Below are 19145 nucleotides of genomic sequence, written 5' to 3'. Positions count from 1 at the left end.
TACTGTTCTGTTAGAAGACATTGAAAGTTAAAAATTTCATACTTATTAAAAAACTAAGTTCAACCCTAAAGTAGATTTAAGAATTAAAACTTGGAGTCAGAAATCTTTCCTAACTTACACTAAAGTCACACAGCAGTCTCAAGCATTGTAATTCAATTCCTTTTTCTCCAATCCTTTTGGTATGTTTGAAAATGCTTAGTTTTGGAGCTTATTTTAATTGGTTTTGTTTGTTTTATAGGTTAAGGTCTAAATTGTACCAAGGATGCTTTAAATACAATTTTTAAAGTACAAAACTGATTATTTTAAAGGTTTTTGAATTGAGAAGTACTATTACAGTCTTTTTCAGTAGCTTAAATTCTTCACATGAGTGAACTACAATGAAAACAATGAGTGTTTCAAGTTAACAGACCTGAGCTCTAATGTTTACATCTTTATAAAGAGAATTATAAAATACTATATTTTTTTGTTATACAATTGTGAAAGAGGCATAAACTTTATTCTCGCATTTTAAAATCAGGTGTCATAGTCATAAACTGGCTACATAATATGGTGGTCTAATAGAAAATTAAGCTGCTTGGCTGGTATGCAGTTTGCTCTTAAAGCAGTTTGTAATTTGTATCATGAGAGAAGTCTCTTATTCTTCCTATGAGTTAATAATATTCATAGCAAGGAACTTACAGTCTGAAAAATTACTTGAGTAAAAATCGGTTTAAGATCCCAACCCTAATTTAGTGTTTCTCATTCCTAGCTTTATCTTTAATTCTTCTTAAATTTTAGGAACTAGTAACTGAAATTAGTTAATACAAATAATTAGAATTTTTTTTAAGTAGTTCTTTTACATTTCAAGAGTTGTGAGCTTTTAAATCTATTTTATCTCATTTTGAGATATTTGGGGAGTATCTTTAGGATAACTATAAATGTTATTAGCAATTTAGATTTCCATAAATTCAAATAAGTTACTATGGAATGTATTAGTATAAATATAGAAATTTTACACTTTAATATTTACTCTTAGATTGCCATTGCTATTTAGATGCTTTAAAAAATAAATTATAAAGACAATAAGCTATCATTTTTTATAATTATAAACATATTTTCTATGTAAATATGTACAAAGTGCTTTTTTTTTAAAGAAATGAAAGTCCTATTTTGTCATTGTTAATTCAACATTTTAGTGGATTACATAAACTGTGTTTTAGGTAAAATTTCATATTGTCCTCATCTTAATTGAGGAATCTAGAATTTATTGATAATGGTACTGAAAAAAAAATTAAAAAAAAAACTAAATCGTTCCTTATATCTTACCATGTAAGGAGAGCTTAGTTCATAATTTTCCTGTTAGAAAGTTAGTCTGAAACATAGCAGAAGAGTTACTGCCAAATTTTTGGCAGAATGTTTCTTTTAAAGGTGTTAATTCAATTTCTACTACAAATTAAACTTCTCAGCATTAATTACATTAAATCATCTGGTGTTTGTAGACTTAGAAACACATATGGGATATTGTAACTTAAAACTATTCAAATGTATTCTGGAATAGTCTGAAACACTTCAAACCTAATAGGTGAAAATATGAAAGAGCATTTTTATGTTTTGTTCAAACATGAATGAATGCCTTCTCCCGCACCTCCCCAACTAATTAATGTAAAGCATTTCAGGATGATCTTGGAAAACTAAATAAGGAAAGAGTATTCGCTACTAGTTTCCTGTTACCCAGTGGCCTGTGATGCCCTAACCCACTGAATTAGCATCTCCGAACAGGTGGCCGTTATAAAAAAAAATAGGTGCAGTGTCTTGTTTTAGTAAATATTTTATGGGTTCAAGTTATTAAATTAGGCCTCTCAGTATTGGATTTAAGATAAAATTTCTCAGGCCTTTTCCTTGTAGAATTCTGCAGAATAAATAGTAAACTGAACATCAAAAATGTTAGTCTCAGGGAGTGATGTGTTCACCTGCTTAGTGCTCATCTCTAAAGTTAGAAGCCAACTAACTGGTTTAAAGATTGATGGCATTAGTAGATGTGGCAATGTGAGGGTGAAAGGTATATAATAATGTAAATATAATTCGTAAGATTTGGCTAGTTTAAAAATAAAGATGTTAGATACTTTGCATTAGAGCTGTTTGAGGGAATGTTTGTATAGGATGCGTTTTACATAGCAAGCCCTGTAATTCATTTTTACCAAGGTATTTTTAAAACCTTCATTTTTGTGAACGTAAAAGCACAATAAAGGCTAATAAAATTCTTTATTTGGATGTGGGGATATTGAAGAATCAGTTATATACCTTTTTGTCCTGAATCTGACTTCATTTTTATACATCTAATTTCTGTGGAACCAGTATATTTTGGTTGGTAAACAGTGTTATGAAATAAACCATCGGCTATTTAATTGTCCTAAATACCTAGATTTCTTGTTCACCAGAGAGCCTTTGTCAGACTTATATAAGTTTTGTATCAGAAGATACAGAAAATTTGTGAAATGCAGAATGTTCAAGTTAGGTATCTAAAGACTTTAAATTAGAGGACAGTATAATTTTGATACTAAATATTTTACTAAAAATTAGGAAGTGAACATTTTGATCTTAGGATAAGAAAAGAAAATTCACTGTCATTTCTTTCATGTGCCTTTTAATCATATGCATATATAATTTTTGTCACACTGTATACATAACAAAGAAATTTACATTTTGTACTTTTCAATTTACAATTACTAGATGAGAATATTGTTTTATTGCTCATTGGAACTGGCAGTTTTTATCAATCACTAAATGATACGTTTTGTCACAAGTATTGTAGGGAACTGCATTCAAGATTTGTAAGACTGTATATACACACACATGCACACATACTTTTTTACTTTGGCACACTCTCTTTTGAGGTCAACATCATTCTTTCATTTATGGACAAACAGCTCTATCATCACAATCTTCTCTACACTTTTATTTTCAGAACCTCAATTAGCCTCCTAATCAAGTTCTGACCAGAGATTTCCTCTTTTGTGAAGCTGCCAATTTGAACATATCTTTGACTTGCATGGTCGTTGAGGTGGCAAGGCTGTTTGTTCACACTTGACTCACTACTACATTGTTTGGATCAGTAATTTCCAAAGTTTACTAACTATTAGGCCATATCTTAATGTTTTGGGGTAGTAGATACCAAAGGAAAGCACTTTTTTAAATACCAGCAATTCAAAGTAATCTGTGTTCCTAAAAATGAAATGTGGAACGTTAATGTGTTATTTGATGTGGTCGTTAAGAAACATACATGAAAGCTTCGATGACTGTTATATGAGCAACTGATACAAATATGTTCAGTTGAAAGGAACAAACCCTATTAGAATATTGTTTCTGGACACAATTTTTGAAATTTAATTAATTAAGCAAATAGGCTTAAAGAAAAAGACATCCAAAACATATTAAATTATTCAGAAGTATTTTAGGTTTTGAGGCTGTGATGGTTGACTTTACAGTTAACTCTTAAAAGGTGAATATGTGGTTGATTCTTAACCTCTGTCCATTTTCAGCTTACAAAACACTACACAGCAAAATAATGATCTGCTAGACTGCTAACCCGAGCATCCAGCTTCCACAATGCCTGTGCAGGCAGCTCAATGGACAGAATTTCTGTCCTGTCCAATCTGCTATAATGAATTTGATGAGAATGTGCACAAACCCATCAGTTTAGGTTGTTCACACACTGTTTGCAAGACCTGCTTGAATAAACTTCACCGAAAAGCTTGTCCTTTTGACCAGACTGCCATCAACACAGACATTGATGTACTTCCTGTCAACTTTGCACTTCTCCAGTTAGTTGGAGCCCAGGTAAGCTTTCAAGATTGTACTACTTTGGTATATGTAATAATTATAGAACTTAGTTCATTAAGGGGTACAGAATCTGTTTAATGATATTTGAGACATAAAGATTATTCAGTGTACCTGATTTTTCTTTAATGTCATAAATCCTTATGCAAAACCATAAATTTCGTTATGGTTATGTATTTCTTTGTGTTCAATGCTGTGGTCCAAATTTATTTTTGTAAGTGATTTGGTGGATAAGAAAAATTTTCATGTAAGCATACATAAATATTTATTCATTAGATAATATGAGAAGAAATGTAATCAAAGTTTTGGCCAGAAAGCAACCATGCAGAATGGAGTTTTTTTGGTTTTCTTTTTAGCTTTACTTGACATTTAGGATAATATTATAAATGAGAAAATGAGTTCTATTTAGGGATGTATAGATGGAAAACCATTTTCCAGAGCACTAGTAACAAATTCTGCAGTTTCTTATGCTCAGGTGCCATAAAATTACTATTTCTTGTTTATATAATCATTTTACTGAATCAGAGCAAGACCTAGATTTATAGTAATTTCCATTTAATGAGGGCCTACTTTGTGTAGGTATGATAGTAAGCGTTCAATATCTATTATTACTAATTCTTATAGCTCTTCAGGTAGTTATCCCCATTTTACAGGTGAGGAAAAAGATGAAATTCTGTACATCATGCACTACATATTAAAGTAAGAAAGTAAGGCTTTTTCTGATTAATCACTTAGAAAATTCAATGAATTAAAATGCCCCATTCCTTAGTGTCTTGATATTTGAAGTTTTCTTTCTAAACGACTGCATTTCTTTTAAATGTTCATAATCCATTGAGACACTCTGAAATCAAGATGTATCCATAATCAATAGTGTGTCATAATTTACTTGGCAACATTTTTTTTTAATGGTACATAAAATAATGGTGCCTCTTGCAAACACTGGCATCTTAGGTCCAATAAAATACCATAGACTTTTTGTAATAATACTACTAGTTATCATGTATTTAGCGTCTGTTATAGATCAAGTATTGTGTTTTGTTTTTTATAAATGTTCTTTCAGTTGTTCCTTAAACTAGCCTACACGCTTATACAAAGTGACTTATGTTTTCAGCCTCATCTTCTACTTCCTCATTCATTCTGTTTATGCCTCCTAGCCGGTTGTCAAATATGCCAAACATATTATCCTCCCCTGAAGGCTTTTATAGTGACTGTTGTCTTTGCCTAGAATGCGCATTCCCTCTCCTCTGTCAAGTCTCTCTCCAAAAGTCCTGATTTCCAAGGAAATGTATCCTGCCCACCCACCTTAAAATTGCAACCCCTCTCCAGCACTCCCAGTTCCCCTTATTCTTGTATAATTTGTAATAATCACCTTGTATTATATTTTTATTTATTTTTTTATTTATTGGCTGCCTTCTCTCTTCTCCACTAGAATGTAAGCTCCACAAGGGCAAGAAATTTTGTCTATTTTGATAGATGCCTAGTGCCTAAAATTGTGTTTGGCACATGGTAAGCACTCCATAGCTATAAATATTTGTTGAATTAAATTGAATTTTCATAGTGGCACAATGAAATAGGGATTTTCATTTTCATTTTGCGGATAGGGAAACTGCTTGGAGCAGTTAAATAATTTACTCGGGATCACTTATAGAAGTGACAGAGCTGCAGTTTATACCCAAGTTTTGACTTTTCATTGAGAACACTGTGTCTTGTGATGTTTAAATTCTAGCTATGGGGGACAGACCATAAACATTAAATATAATAACTAAATTATGTAGTAAGAAGGTACTAAGTGCTCAGGGAAAAAATGTCCTTGTCCTTTTTTTCCTACTTCTTATTTTGAAATACATTTAGAAAAAGTTGCAAAAAACAGTATACAGAGTATAACTTTCTGTAGCTTCCACTAATGTTAATACTTTTCTAGATTATAGCATGGTTATAAACCCCAGGAAATTTACACTGATACATCACTATTAACTCCCTGCTTCTTTTTTCCATTGATTAATTTCAGCCCCTGCTATTAACTATGATATCTTTGGTTCTTGCAGAGCAGTTTGACTAGGTGTTTGGCTTTAATTTTATTTAAACTACCTTGATGTGTTGTCTCTGTATTATAATTTTATATTCATGATTATCAAATATATAAATAACAATTTGTGAGCTGGATGAATGTATTTCACCAATTTTTCTTTGTTTTTAGGTACCAGACCATCAGTCAATAAAGTTAAGTAATCTAGGTGAGAACAAACACTATGAAGTTGCAAAGAAATGCGTTGAAGATTTGGCACTCTACTTAAAACCACTAAGTGGAGGTAAAGGTAAGTTCATAAAAAGTGTTTTTACTGGTGAGTAGGACTTGGTAATACATTTACTTTGAAAAACTTGATATTGATCCCCTATTAAAAATGTTTGAGTTTTGGAAAATGAGTTTGCTTGGAGAGATCTTGGAAAACTTTTTGATTGAGAACATTTATTATACTATTTCTGAAAATAACCAATGTTGTTATTAATTTAAGAATTCATTACACATACAACATATTAAGCTTTATGCAATATGTGTTTTTACTGATTAATAGTGCTATAGCAGAATATTCGTTTTGGTAAGTCCTGTTAAGAGTTTCATATGTTCATTTATTCATGCAATCAATCATTACATTTTATTGAGCGCTTACAGTGGTTATGGTCCCTGCCTTCACGGAGTCCAGACCTATTGGGGGAGACAGGCATATAAGTGCAGGAAATTTTTTTGAGGTGCTGTGACAGAAGTGAAATTCTGTTTTGTTTCTCACTGCATACCCAGTGGCTAGAACAAAGTCCCCAAGCCATGCTTAGTAATTTCATAGAACAACAGGAGAGTGGGCCTGAAGCCACGTAAGTGAGGGGGAGAGCAGTGTGAGGTGGATGAAAAGAATCAGTGAGGACAGGTGATGTTTAGACTTACAGGCCGTTTTAAAGACTTGAGCTTTTACTCTGAGTGAAACTGGGGAGTCACTCCAGGGTTTTGAGCAGAGGAGTGACACAATCTGACTGATACTAAAAGGATCATTCTAGCTGCTCTATTGAGAATTCATTATAGAAGGGCAAGGGTAGAAGCAGGATATCACTGAATAATCAGATGGAATAAGGTTATAGCAGTGGGGGTAGTGAGACGTGGATAGTCTGGATATATTTTGAAGGTAGAGTCAAGAGCATTTCTTAAATTATTGAATATGGGGTATGAGAGAAAGAACAGAGTCAAGTATGATTCTTGGGTTTGGGGCCTGAGCACAAGAAGAGAGGTTGTCATCAGTTTAGTTAAGGAATACTGTAGATCGATCAGGTTGAGGGAGGACGATCAGGAGTTCAATTTTGGTCATGTTAGTTTGAGATGTCAAATCGTTTCTAGAATGCTACTGAGTAACCAATGGATATAAGTTAAGGAATGAGGTATAGGAGCTGTAACTTTGGGAGTCACTGACGTACAGTTGGTACTTAAGGCAATAAGACTGGATGAGATCACCTAAATAATGAGTGTAGATAGAGAATAAAACAAAAACTGGGTTCTAATCCCTTTAACATTAAGAAGACAGGAAGAAAAGATGAAATCAGCAAATAAGACTAGATAAAATGAAGAAAGGGAGGAAGAAAATGAAGAGAATGGGGTGTTCTGGAAGCCAAGTAAAGAGAAGTGTTTATAGAAGTAATGAGTGATCATCTTTGTTGAGTGCTATTGAGAGGTCAAGTAAGTGAAAGATTGAGAATTGACCATTGATTTAGCAAAGTAGAGGACATTGTCTTGACAAGATCAGTTTTGGTCAAATGATAGTGGCAAAAACTTGATTGGAATGGGTTTCAAAGATTATGAGGCAAGGGATTGGAGATAGTGAATATAGATGACTCTAGAGTATTTGCTCCAGAAGGGAAGAAAGATATGGGGCAGAACTAGTAGCGGAAGAGGGGTGAATACAATGATTTCTTTATTTTTAAGATGGATGAAATAACAGCTTGCTTGTTCTTATTGTATGCTAATGGAAATGATCAAATAGAAAGGGAAAAATTGATGATAAAGGAGAGAGACAAGAATTGCTATAGTAAGATCCTTGGGTCGGAAAAGGTAATAGGATCTTGCAGTTAAGCAGTGTTCTTAATGTCTTATATACAATAAACAAAATAAGAGCTGTTATTAATTATTATTTTTAGATTAATTAAGCTTTTCATACATTTAACTTTAAATTTAACTTCAGTAGTTTTAATAAAGGTGGAAAATAGACTAAATAAACCCAAAGTGCTCTCTTTTGAGGGATACATACAACCCAGAGAACAGGATACCTAAGTAAAATTTAAAGTAACTAAAAATTAGGCTCTTATTTACTATAGAATACTAATAAACAGAGACAGAATACCCACTGTTAAAAAATGAAAGTACCTTACAGGGGACTCGTTAAGAATTGTGGCTTAGTAGTTAGTTAAACACAGGTAATCAAAATTGACTTGTCTTTCTTAATTGAAAAAAACTTTTGTTTTCTTTGTTTCCTTTTTCATGAAGGTGTAGCTAGTTTGAACCAGAGTGCACTGAGCCGTCCAATGCAAAGGAAACTGGTGACACTTGTAAACTGTCAACTGGTAGAGGAAGAAGGTCGAGTAAGAGCCATGCGAGCAGCCCGTTCACTTGGAGAAAGAACTGTAACGGAACTAATATTACAGCACCAGAACCCTCAGCAATTGTCTGCCAACTTATGGGCTGCTGTCAGGGCGCGAGGATGCCAGTTTCTAGGGCCAGGTAAGATAGATCACTGTCTTGCCTTATGCGTTGTAAGGACGAGAGGATGCCGATTTCTAGAGGAAGATGAGAATCCCCAGACTCAACCCATCTTTACTTATATACATACAGATTTTGACATAATTAAAGACAAACCAGTTTATCATAATCTACACGATAGATATTGCTATAGTGTTTTAGAATAAATTTCTCATGTAAACTCTCAATGACCTTCAAGAGAGGTGACACACATTCAATTTTACAAATTAAAAAACGGAGTTAGAGAGAAGCCTAAGACTACATAGGTGGTAAGTAAGGGAAACAATCTTTTTTTCCTAATAAAAAAAAAACCTTAATTTTTTTGAAAAGTTGGAAAACATAGACATTATTTAAAAATAAGTAAATAAAAGAATCCCCGGGGGGTGATTTCTTTATGGTTACTACCATCTACATTCTGTTTAAATAATCTTTACCTATACCAAGGTTATGACGTACTCTCCCATGTTATCTCCTGGAAACTTTATTGTTTTACCTTTCGGATTTAGAATTACAGTCCAAGTAGAATTTCTTTTTGTGAAGGAAACTCATATGTGGAAAAAAAATAAAATTGGATACATTCCTTATACTCCATAGCTACATAAATACCAAATAGATCAGAAATACTTATGATTGAAAAATAAAATATACCAATAATAAAAAACACAAGAGTGAATTCCTTTGTAACTTAGGAGTAGGAAATACTTTTCTCTTTGACTCCAAGTCCAGAAACAATATGGGAAAAGATTGATATTTGAATATGTAATTTTTTAAGAATTGCATCACAAAAAAATTTATAAGCAAATTTTTAAAAATGACAAACTTGAGGAAATATTTATGTTATATCACATACAAAGCACTAATATAACTAATATATAAGGTACTTCTAAAAACTCAAGAAAAATACTAAACACCCAATTGAAAAATTGACAAAAGATGACAAAACAGACAATTCATGGGAAAAAGTAATGTAAATGGCCCTCAAATATATAAAAAGATACTCAGTCTTTCTCACATTAAGAGAAATATACATTAAAATTATACTGAAATACTATTTTTAACCTATCAGATTGGCAGAATACAAAAGTTTGACAATATATTCTGTTGTCAGGGCTGTGGGAAAACAAGTATCTTCTTCCAATAATGGTGGGAATGCAAAGTGGTACAAGCTTTAGAGGAATTTGGCAGTATCTAGCAAAATCACCTGTATATTTACCTTTTGGCTCCAATAGTCCCATTTTTAGGAATCTATCCCAAAGATAGAGCAAAAAATACAGGATGCATAAAGTATAAAGCACTATTGTAACAGCAAACATTTGAAGCCACCTGAATGTCTATGAGTAGGAGGCTGGTTTAATTATCTCATATATCTTTCTAATGGAATACTATGCACCTTTTGAAAGAAATGAGGAAGATGTATGTATTTTAGGAGTGATCTCTAGATGCATTAAGTTAAAAAATAAAAACAAGGTACAGAATAGTGTGCTTATTATAGTATTTTTTTATCTAAGAAAAGAAAGGTGCAACCAGTATCATCTTATTTGTTTATATTTTCCAAAAGAAACAATGGTAGGAAAAATTTAAAAATAATAGACTTCTGTAGAGGAGGGAGGAACCAAGCGCTGAATATACCTTGTTTTGTACTTTGGAGCCATGCACACGTTTTATGTAATCATAAAACCATTTTTAGTAAAAATAAATTTTAAAATTATAAACAAAATGAGTAAAACAAATCCATACCTAAAAAATAAAAAATGCTAAAACATACATCAAGTTGGTAGCGTATTCATCAGGAATGAATTCTTTCAGGTGACTTTAGAACACAGTATTTTGATTTTATGTTCCTAGTGGGATATATAATAAATACCCTTAATTGTATTTACTCATCATCATACTGTTCATAATTCTATTGGTGTTCTTTTGAAACTGTTAATAGAGACACACAGGAAGATAAAGCAACAAATTAAATGTTAATGCCTTCAGCAAGCAAGATTTTCAGCATTTTTAAAAAACAATTACAAGTATGAAATCAAAGAATTTTTGTAAAAACTATGTAGTCAGTCTTAAATTTGAATTGGCAATATTAGTACAGACTCCATTATTTTTTTTTTTCTAAAAAATGCCTGTTCCCTAGGTCTGTCCCCTGAAAAGGTTTAGAAGCCGTAAATAGCCCTGAGGAGCCATAGCAGAAAGATTGTGGCCTTTAATAAATACCATTTACCACTAAGAAGAAGCAGGGCTCTTCAGATAAATGCCTGATTTCAATTCTGGGGTAGAAAAGCACAAGAAGACCCTGGGAAGTCTTGTGCTAGAAAGTAAAAAAGCTGTAAAAAAATCCCCACTGGAATCTTGTCAAAAGGACATAGAATTAAATTTGAAGGGGCTCCCACTGGACATAAATGGGACAGTTTGAACATCATAATGAATAATGACTATAATGGATTGAAACAAAATATATTAAAAGCCCATAATTTTGTAATCATAGTGCAGAAAAATTAATTGGTTTTCTTCTGCAGTTGCTCGGGCACCAACACATTCTAAAAATTAGAAAAGGTATAGGAAAACAAGTTATGCATTTTTTTCTGCCTTTCCTTTACTTGAAACTGTTTTCAGAGACACTTTCTTAGGATGTGTAAGGTAGATTCCTCTTTTAGCTAATAAATTTAGAAAAAGTTAAAATTAGAAAAATCACAAATTTGTAATATCAAATGAATTAATGGGACTAAGCAAGAATTATTAGTGGCTGTTAGAACCATTAGATGAGAGGTTGCTGGAAAATTTTATGATAGATGCATGAGGTCTGAACCCACTGATTAGTCTTATTACTAAAAGTGAGACAACTAAGCCTCATGTATTTCCTGATACGTGGAATGGTGATACATGGAATGAGAAGTATGCTTGGGGAACAAAACAAAACAAAAACATTCTGAATCTAACAATAGGATCAAACAGTAAGGTGAACGTTTAAATAAAAAAAAATTATTATAATAAAAGACACATTGCCATTAATCCTCCTCAAAACACTCCCTCTCACTTCGAACACACTTACCCCTCGTTCTCGCCACTTTCTGAAGCAGTTCTGGAAGTCCTCTTTCGTGAGTGTCTTTAGTTGTGCTTTTGTGGCTGCCTCGATGTCCTGAATCATTTTGACTTTGGCAAAGCACTGCCTTGTTCTACAACTCAACAACAGAAAGACAGATAACCCAATCAAAAAATGGGCCAAAAGCTTGTATAGACATTTCTCCAAAGAAGATACACAGATGGCTAAAAAACACATGAAAAGATGCTCAGTCATTAGTTATTAAAGAAATACAAATCAAAGTCGCAATGAAATACTACTTTTACACCCACTAGGTTCACCATAATTGAAAATATGGAAAATAAACTGTTGGTGAGGGTGTGGAGAACTTGGAAATGTGAAATGGTGCAGTCTCTGTGGAAAACAATTTGGCATTTCCTCAAAAAGTTAAAACAATTACCATATGACCCAGCAGCTCCACTCCTAGGTATACACCCCAAAGAGTTGAAAATACATATTCAAACTAATACTTGTACACAAATATTTATAGCAGCATTATTCACAGTACTCAAAAGGTGGAAATAATCCAGATGTTCATCAATTTATGGAAAAATAAAATATGGTATATCCATAAACAATATTATTCAGCTGCAAAAAGGAATGAAAACCGATGCATGCTACAGTCTGAATGAACTTTGAAAATATTATGTTAAATGAAAGAAGCCAGACAAAAGGTTACATAGTCTATGATTTCATTTATATGAAGCGTCCACAAAGGTAAATCCATAGAACCACCCATCAAGCTCTAGTGGGTTGCCAGAGACTGAGGGAAGAGAGTATGGGGGACAAGTGACTGCTTAATGGCTGTAGGATTCCTTTGAGGTGATGAAAATTTCTTAGAAGTAGATAGAGTTATTAATGGTTGTACAACATTTTGAATTTTATACTTACAAAATGGTTAATTTCATGTTATATGAATTTTATCTTAATTTTTAAAAAGTCCTCAGTTCTAGTTACATTTTGAGACTAACTTGTTGTTAACCTTGGTGTAATCACTTAATTTTTCTGGGCCTCAATGCCTCAGTTGTTAAAAAAGGGGTTTGATTTTTAATCTGGATTCTAGATGATCCCTGAGCTCTAAAGTTCCATTGTTTCAATTAAGAACCAATGTATTTTTAACTTTTAATTTTGAAATAATTTCAAATTTACCGAATAGTTGCAAGAATAATGCAGAGAACTCCTGTATACTCTTTATCCACATAATAATTTGCTATATTTAGCTATATTACTCGCTCTTTTTTGAGCCATTTGAGAGTAGGGTGCATATTTCATGCCCCTTTACCCATTAATACTTAAGTATGTTTCATAAAAACAAAGATAGTGTCTTAGATAGCAACAATACATTCATCAAATTCAGAAAATTTAACAATACTATTAGGTTGGTGCAAAAATAATTGCGGTTTAAAAGGTTAAAAATAATTGCAAAAACCACAATTACTTTTGCACCAACCTAATATAATCTATAGTTTATATTTCAGTTTTGTAAATTATTCCAAAAATGTCTTTTATGACATTTATTTTCTTCTATTTATTTTTTTTCCATTTATTTTCAAATATATGCCATAAATGACATTTTTGTTCTGGTCCAAGATCACTTGTTATATTTATTTGTCATGTCTCTTTAAAAAGTATTCTTTAATCTGGAACCATCTCTCAGCCTTTCTTTGTCTTTGTCTAATGTTGGTAATAGAGGCCAGTTGTTTTATAGACTGTTCCTTAATTTGGTTTGTCTGATGTTCCTTCATGATTAGATTCAGATTATACTATACATCCCTGGCTGGAGAACAACATAAATAAATACCTTCATTAGTTATTGCATCCAGAGGCTATTATCATTTTCAAATTATATACAAAATAGTTCTGACAGGCAAAGTAACAGTTTCATGCATTAACAGAATTACCATTTATCATAACATAAGTCTACTGTGTGTCCTTTACATGTTACATAATTGTCGGATGCTTTGTGTGTTTTATAAATGAGTACTTTTTTCACTTTAACATTATCGTTATCTAGTTGATTATTAAGTATCTACGGAAGATATATCTAAGTTCTGTTGACTTGTGTTCTGGTTGGTTGTTGAGTAGGAAGTACTGTGTTTCCCCAAAAGTAAGACTGGGTATTATATTAATTTTTGCTTCAAAAGACACATTAGGGCTTATGTTCAGGGGATGTCATGCTGAAAAATCGTGCTAGAGCTTATTTTCCGGTTAGGTCTTATTTTCGGGGAAACACAGTATGTTTCCTTTTGTTTGATTACAGTAGTCTCCCCCCTTATCTGTGGTTTTGCTTTTTGTAGTTTCAGTTACCTACAGTCTACAAATATTAAATGAAAAATTCCAGAAATAAACAATTCATAAATTTTAAATTGCACACCATTCTGAGTAGCACGATGAAATCTTGCACCATTATGAACCATGCCTTTGTCCCACATATCCACACTGTATAGGCTCTGCCCATTAGTCACGTAGTAGTCATCTTGATTTTTAGATAAACAGTTGAAGTGTCGCACTGTGTTCAAGTAACCCTTGTAGTAGACTAACGCTGCGTCACCATGCCGGTGTCATTCACCTCACCTCATCTCATCATGTAGGCATTGGATCATCTCATATCCTCACAAGAAAGGTGAGTACAGTACAATAAGATACTTTGAGAGACCACATTTACGTAACTTTTAATACAATATATTATAATTGTTCTATTATACTTTTAGTTATTGTTAATTTTACTGTGCCTAATTTATAAATTAAACTATCATAGGTATGTACGTACAGCACGTCCTCGAATAACGTTTCGTTCAACGTCATTTGGTTATAACTTTTTTGAGATGCCAACTTTGTTGAGAACCTAATTGTTATTTATATCAATTAGCTCATGGTAAAATTGGTTTCATCATACATTGTTTTGCTTCAAGTTGCAGAACCGATTGATGGGGTTACATGAGAACTCAACTGGGTAGGAAAAAAACGATATATAGGGTTCAGTACTGTCTGTAGTTTCTGGGGGTCTTGGAATGTATTCCCCACAGATAAGGGCGGACTAATATACTTTTTAAGTAAATTGTATTTGTGTATGTGTGATGTCCTCTTTTTGTGTAATTAAATACAGACTGGATAACGAACTGCTGTAAACTAATACCCAAAGAAGTCTGTGACAGACATGATCTTCAGGGTTTCTCTTTATCGTGAACTCCTGTTCCTTACTTCTAGCTATGCAAGAAGAGGCCTTGAAGCTGGTGTTGCTGGCATTAGAAGATGGTTCTGCTCTCTCAAGGAAAGTTCTGGTACTTTTTGTTGTGCAAAGACTAGAACCAAGATTTCCTCAGGCATCAAAAACAAGTATTGGTCATGTTGTGCAACTACTGTATCGAGCTTCTTGTTTTAAGGTAAGTAGTAAGCAACCGTCTAAACATTACATGCTTGTCGGGGACACAGAGGCTTCCTAGATGGGGTTTACCCAATCTAGAGGCCCCACAAATGTAGAATGCTTACAAGAGTTGAAGGGAAACTTTTTTCCCTTCAGGACTGATTGCATCTGTGATATTACCTATTGGGAATAGGAACACATATGAATATGTGAACACATATGAATAACACAAAACACAGCATAAGGAAATCATTTGGTAAATTTGAGTCTTGGGATAATAAAAGTGGACTAAAGAAGCCCAGTTTATTTATACTTACCATCTTAAAAGGGAGTCAGGAACTATACTGAAAACTTCATAAGAGTAGGTACATGTTTTAATTTCCCCATTATTCTTATCCCATTTTCTGTGTGATTAAAGTTTTTAATCTGAAGATTGATTACCGTATATATTGTCTTAAGGACAACAAGAGACTAAAAAGTTGAGGCGATTGTTCGACCACTCTGCATTTAGGTGGTGTTTTATTTTTTGTTTTGTGGTGGAGAGGGCAGGGAAGAACCCCAAAATACTTATAAATGTAGTTTCACCATCTAATAGGCTTTGGATGGTGACAGGTACTTAAAGAAGTGGAACATAGGCTGAATCCTTGAAGTTTCTGCATGTTACAAGAGTATAGGTTGCTGGCTGGGTCTTGAGAAAGGCTCAAGGACTTGAAAGTAGAAAAGACCCATTGACTTCTATGAAAGTTGGACATCTAAGTTTGAAACCAAAGCTAATTTTGGGTTATTTTGCTGATTTTGTAGCCCCAAGACTGAAAACAGTACAGACAGGAAAAGGTGTGGTTTTTTTTTTTTTTTTTTGGCAGACTGCTTAGTTTGAGGTAATAGGTAATTTGTTATGGAAATACGTTCAGATGAGTTCATTTAGCTCCACTAATGAGGCTTGGCCACTACGTATCTGCCTGATAGTTATAGTGCTTGATTTTGTGTCCTCAGGGCAACAATTGAAACGACTCTCTGGTTCCTCAAATATGTTTTTGGCTAAGCAGCCAAGTTACAGAAATCATTTGTCATCCTGAAGTGACTGGCTAGGTTCGCACATTGTGTATTACTGATTTAATGTTTTTTTCCTCATAGGTATCATACTGATTTGTGGTTTATGATTGTCATACATCTGTAGCTACTCTTCATATCTGACATTTGAGTAGCATTTATTTCGATTTTATGCTCTCATTTCATCCTCACTGCCCTGTAGTTTAAAATGTTAAAGCAGTGTTTAGATGAATAGAAGAATACCGTGCTGACTTAATTGCCCAAAGACCTCTCTCTCAGGTGACATTTACTATAGTAAACTCACTGTTGTCAAAAGTTTTTTCCTTGACTTTATAGGCTTAGAGACCTGAATTTTGTGGGTGCATGCGGTAGAGTCCTCAGGAACAGCAGCACCCTACCCGAGGTTACATGCACATTACCAGTTTTCTTAATTTGTAACGAGAAGTGTAACTCTTAAATGACTTGAATTCTTGTGTTGTAGATATTTTTCTATAAAAGAGGATCAAACTTTCGCTTGCTTAGCATGGAATCAGAACAAGGGAAGTTAATGATTCTGATGTTCAGTGCAGTGGTTCTCAACTGACGGTCACATGATAATCACCTGTGGAGTTTAAAAGGGCAGTCCTGTCTCCCATCTCCAGATATTCTTATTCGGTGTGTCTCCTGTAGGACTTGAGAGCATTCATACGTACTTTAAATTATGTGGTCTTCAAAGCCAAGGGTTCTGACCTGCAGTTACAGTTTTCAAAACTTCATGGGTGATTTTGATGCATGTTAATAGAATTTTAATAGGACCAGGCTGTCTTGGCCACCTATGTCCATCTGTCCTATTCAGGCGGACAGAGGCTTTGCTGCCCAGGAGGCACCCTGTACCACATACATGGTGGTCGGATGAGTGCTAACATCCTGTGGTTCTTTGGGTTTCTTTTTCTGCTTTGTAGGTTGGTAATTCCTCCTTTTGTTTCCTCAGTGTTTCTTTAAGTAGGTTATGGTAGAATATAGATTTTTGTGACTTCTAAGTCATACTGTGCTCTTTTTTAAATTGTACCTAAGATCGTGTTGATTAGAATTTTGGGTGTCCCAAACTTTTCTATAATGTATTTATATATTCCTAAAGAGAATTTTAAACTGATACTATTAAGTTAACTCTCAGATTTCCCCACCTTCATGTTCTTGGGAGCATATTGCTATTGTCTCATATGCCAACAGCAGCAATAGAAACAACCAGTGAGATGGTCTGGGATATTTTCATTGTGCCAATGAGGAAATCATGATTTTAAAATAGTTTGAATGATTTGTCCCATCTAAGTTTCAGAGCCTGGACTAGTCCTAGGTATTCTGAATCCCAGCTAAGTTTCAGATTTCACTCTGGCCATTATCAAGTCTTAGTGATTTAGGAGTATGTATCATCTATTGTGGAAATTATTTAGCCATATACCTACATGTTTGGATAATTAGACAGATAATTTCACTGGGGCATGTGAAACTGTAACTTTTGCATTTATTTCATCACTTAAGTGCAGTATAGATTAAAGGTGATTTAATACCCTAATGAACATTTTTGTGGGGGTACAACATTTCTTAGTTATCATGTGGTGGTGTTAATATATGCCTACCCATTGGCTGTGCTGATCATGACACCCTCGGTGGCTTCCCATTCCTTCAGTATAACATCTAAATTTCCAATCATAGTATACCAGGCCCCCCTATCTTTCTTTTCTGGTCTACATGTTAGCATTTAATTCTGTGTGGTCTGCTCTTTCATGTTTTTACTTTACCACTTGCTGCTCTTTTCAGAATTCTGTTCTTCACCCTTTGTCTAGGAACTCCTGTTTATTCTTCAAGACTCAGTTCACGTAGCCTTCAGCTGGGGAACGCCTTATAGCTGTTCTCTCCCCCACCAGTCAGATTTAATTCCCTTTACTTTGTATTGCATCAAGTACTTACATTTTACAAGTTTCTTCCCTACCAGCTGCTGAACTCATTGGAGGAAGGCAGGACTATGTATTGGGTTACATAAGTTCTGCTTTTTTCCAAAAAGAATTTTTGGTAAGGACGTTATCTTCTTTGTACCTTCTTTGTGTGGTATCTGATATGTAGTAGGTGCCCCTCACGCCCCCCCCCCAAAAAAAAAAGAATTGGTTTGGGGAGGAGGGAGAACAGGCCAATTCTGATGAGTTTTTCTTTCCTCCTTTCTATTTTTTAGGTTACCAAAAGGGATGAAGACTCTTCTCTGATGCAGCTAAAGGAGGAATTTCGGAGTTATGAGGCATTACGCAGAGAACATGATGCCCAAATTGTTCATATTGCTATGGAAGCAGGACTCCGTATTTCACCTGAGCAGTGGTCCTCACTGCTATATGGTGACTTGGCGCATAAGTCACACATGCAGTCTATTATTGATAAGGTTTGTGAAATTAGAGATGCTGATTTATATCATTGCTTTTACTTGCAGAGTACTAGAATCTGCTGAAGGAACTAAAGAGACAAGCAGTTGGAGATTCCTGTTTTTAAATATTCAAATCTTATAAATTATCTTCATCTTTTTTTCTTGTATTATTTTTTTAACTTTCAAAATAAAGTAAGGGAGGCAACAGAGAAGCAAATACAGGATATTAGCATAAAAGTAGCCTGGCTTACCAAGTCTGTCGTTTATCTACATTTTGACTCCAGAAAGCTAATAAAGCTTATAAATAAGTTTTCTGTGTGTCTAATGATGAATTTCATAGGGCAGATTCTGAGGTGAAAATTTAATTCATCGTTGATTCTCCTATTATGAAATCTGAAGGCACTTGAAAACCTGTTTAGTATGTTGACTAAGTGAAAGCATTTGAATATAGATGTGTCATAAGAACCAGAGTAAAAATCATTCTATCTTCTGTTTGTTAGCTGCAGTCTCCAGAATCATTTGCAAAGAGTGTCCAGGAATTGACAATTGTTTTGCAACGAACAGGAGACCCAGCTAACTTAAATAGACTGAGGCCTCATTTAGAGCTTCTTGCAAACATAGACCCCAATCCAGGTATGTGGGAAAATACCCAGTTGCTTATACTTTTTCTACTTTG

The 19145-nt window shown here is 33.8% G+C and overlaps 1 protein-coding gene and 1 non-coding gene across 3 annotated transcripts in view; both read left to right on the top strand.

The window, feature by feature from the left end:
* The window catches only part of RC3H2 (ring finger and CCCH-type domains 2), a 42006-nt gene that overhangs the window by 2817 nt on the left and 20044 nt on the right, over positions 1-19145 (top strand). For both annotated transcript variants that reach the window (XM_033122767.1, XM_033122768.1), the window contains exons 2-7: positions 3519-3816; positions 6014-6131; positions 8339-8572; positions 14874-15049; positions 18287-18487; positions 18970-19102. In XM_033122767.1, coding sequence (XP_032978658.1) covers positions 3586-3816; positions 6014-6131; positions 8339-8572; positions 14874-15049; positions 18287-18487; positions 18970-19102 — 1093 coding nt within the window. In that variant the 5' untranslated portion in view covers positions 3519-3585. The remainder of the gene's footprint in view (positions 1-3518; positions 3817-6013; positions 6132-8338; positions 8573-14873; positions 15050-18286; positions 18488-18969; positions 19103-19145) is intronic.
* LOC117032559 (small nucleolar RNA SNORD90) lies at positions 18772-18882 on the top strand. Its single transcript, XR_004424750.1, has one exon. It is a non-coding gene; the product is annotated as a small nucleolar RNA SNORD90 (small nucleolar RNA).

The sequence above is a fragment of the Rhinolophus ferrumequinum genome, chromosome 12, assembly GCF_004115265.2.
Source record: "Rhinolophus ferrumequinum isolate MPI-CBG mRhiFer1 chromosome 12, mRhiFer1_v1.p, whole genome shotgun sequence".
NCBI classification, from domain to species: Eukaryota; Metazoa; Chordata; class Mammalia; order Chiroptera; family Rhinolophidae; genus Rhinolophus; species Rhinolophus ferrumequinum.
This window is presented reverse-complemented; position numbering and strand designations above follow the sequence as displayed.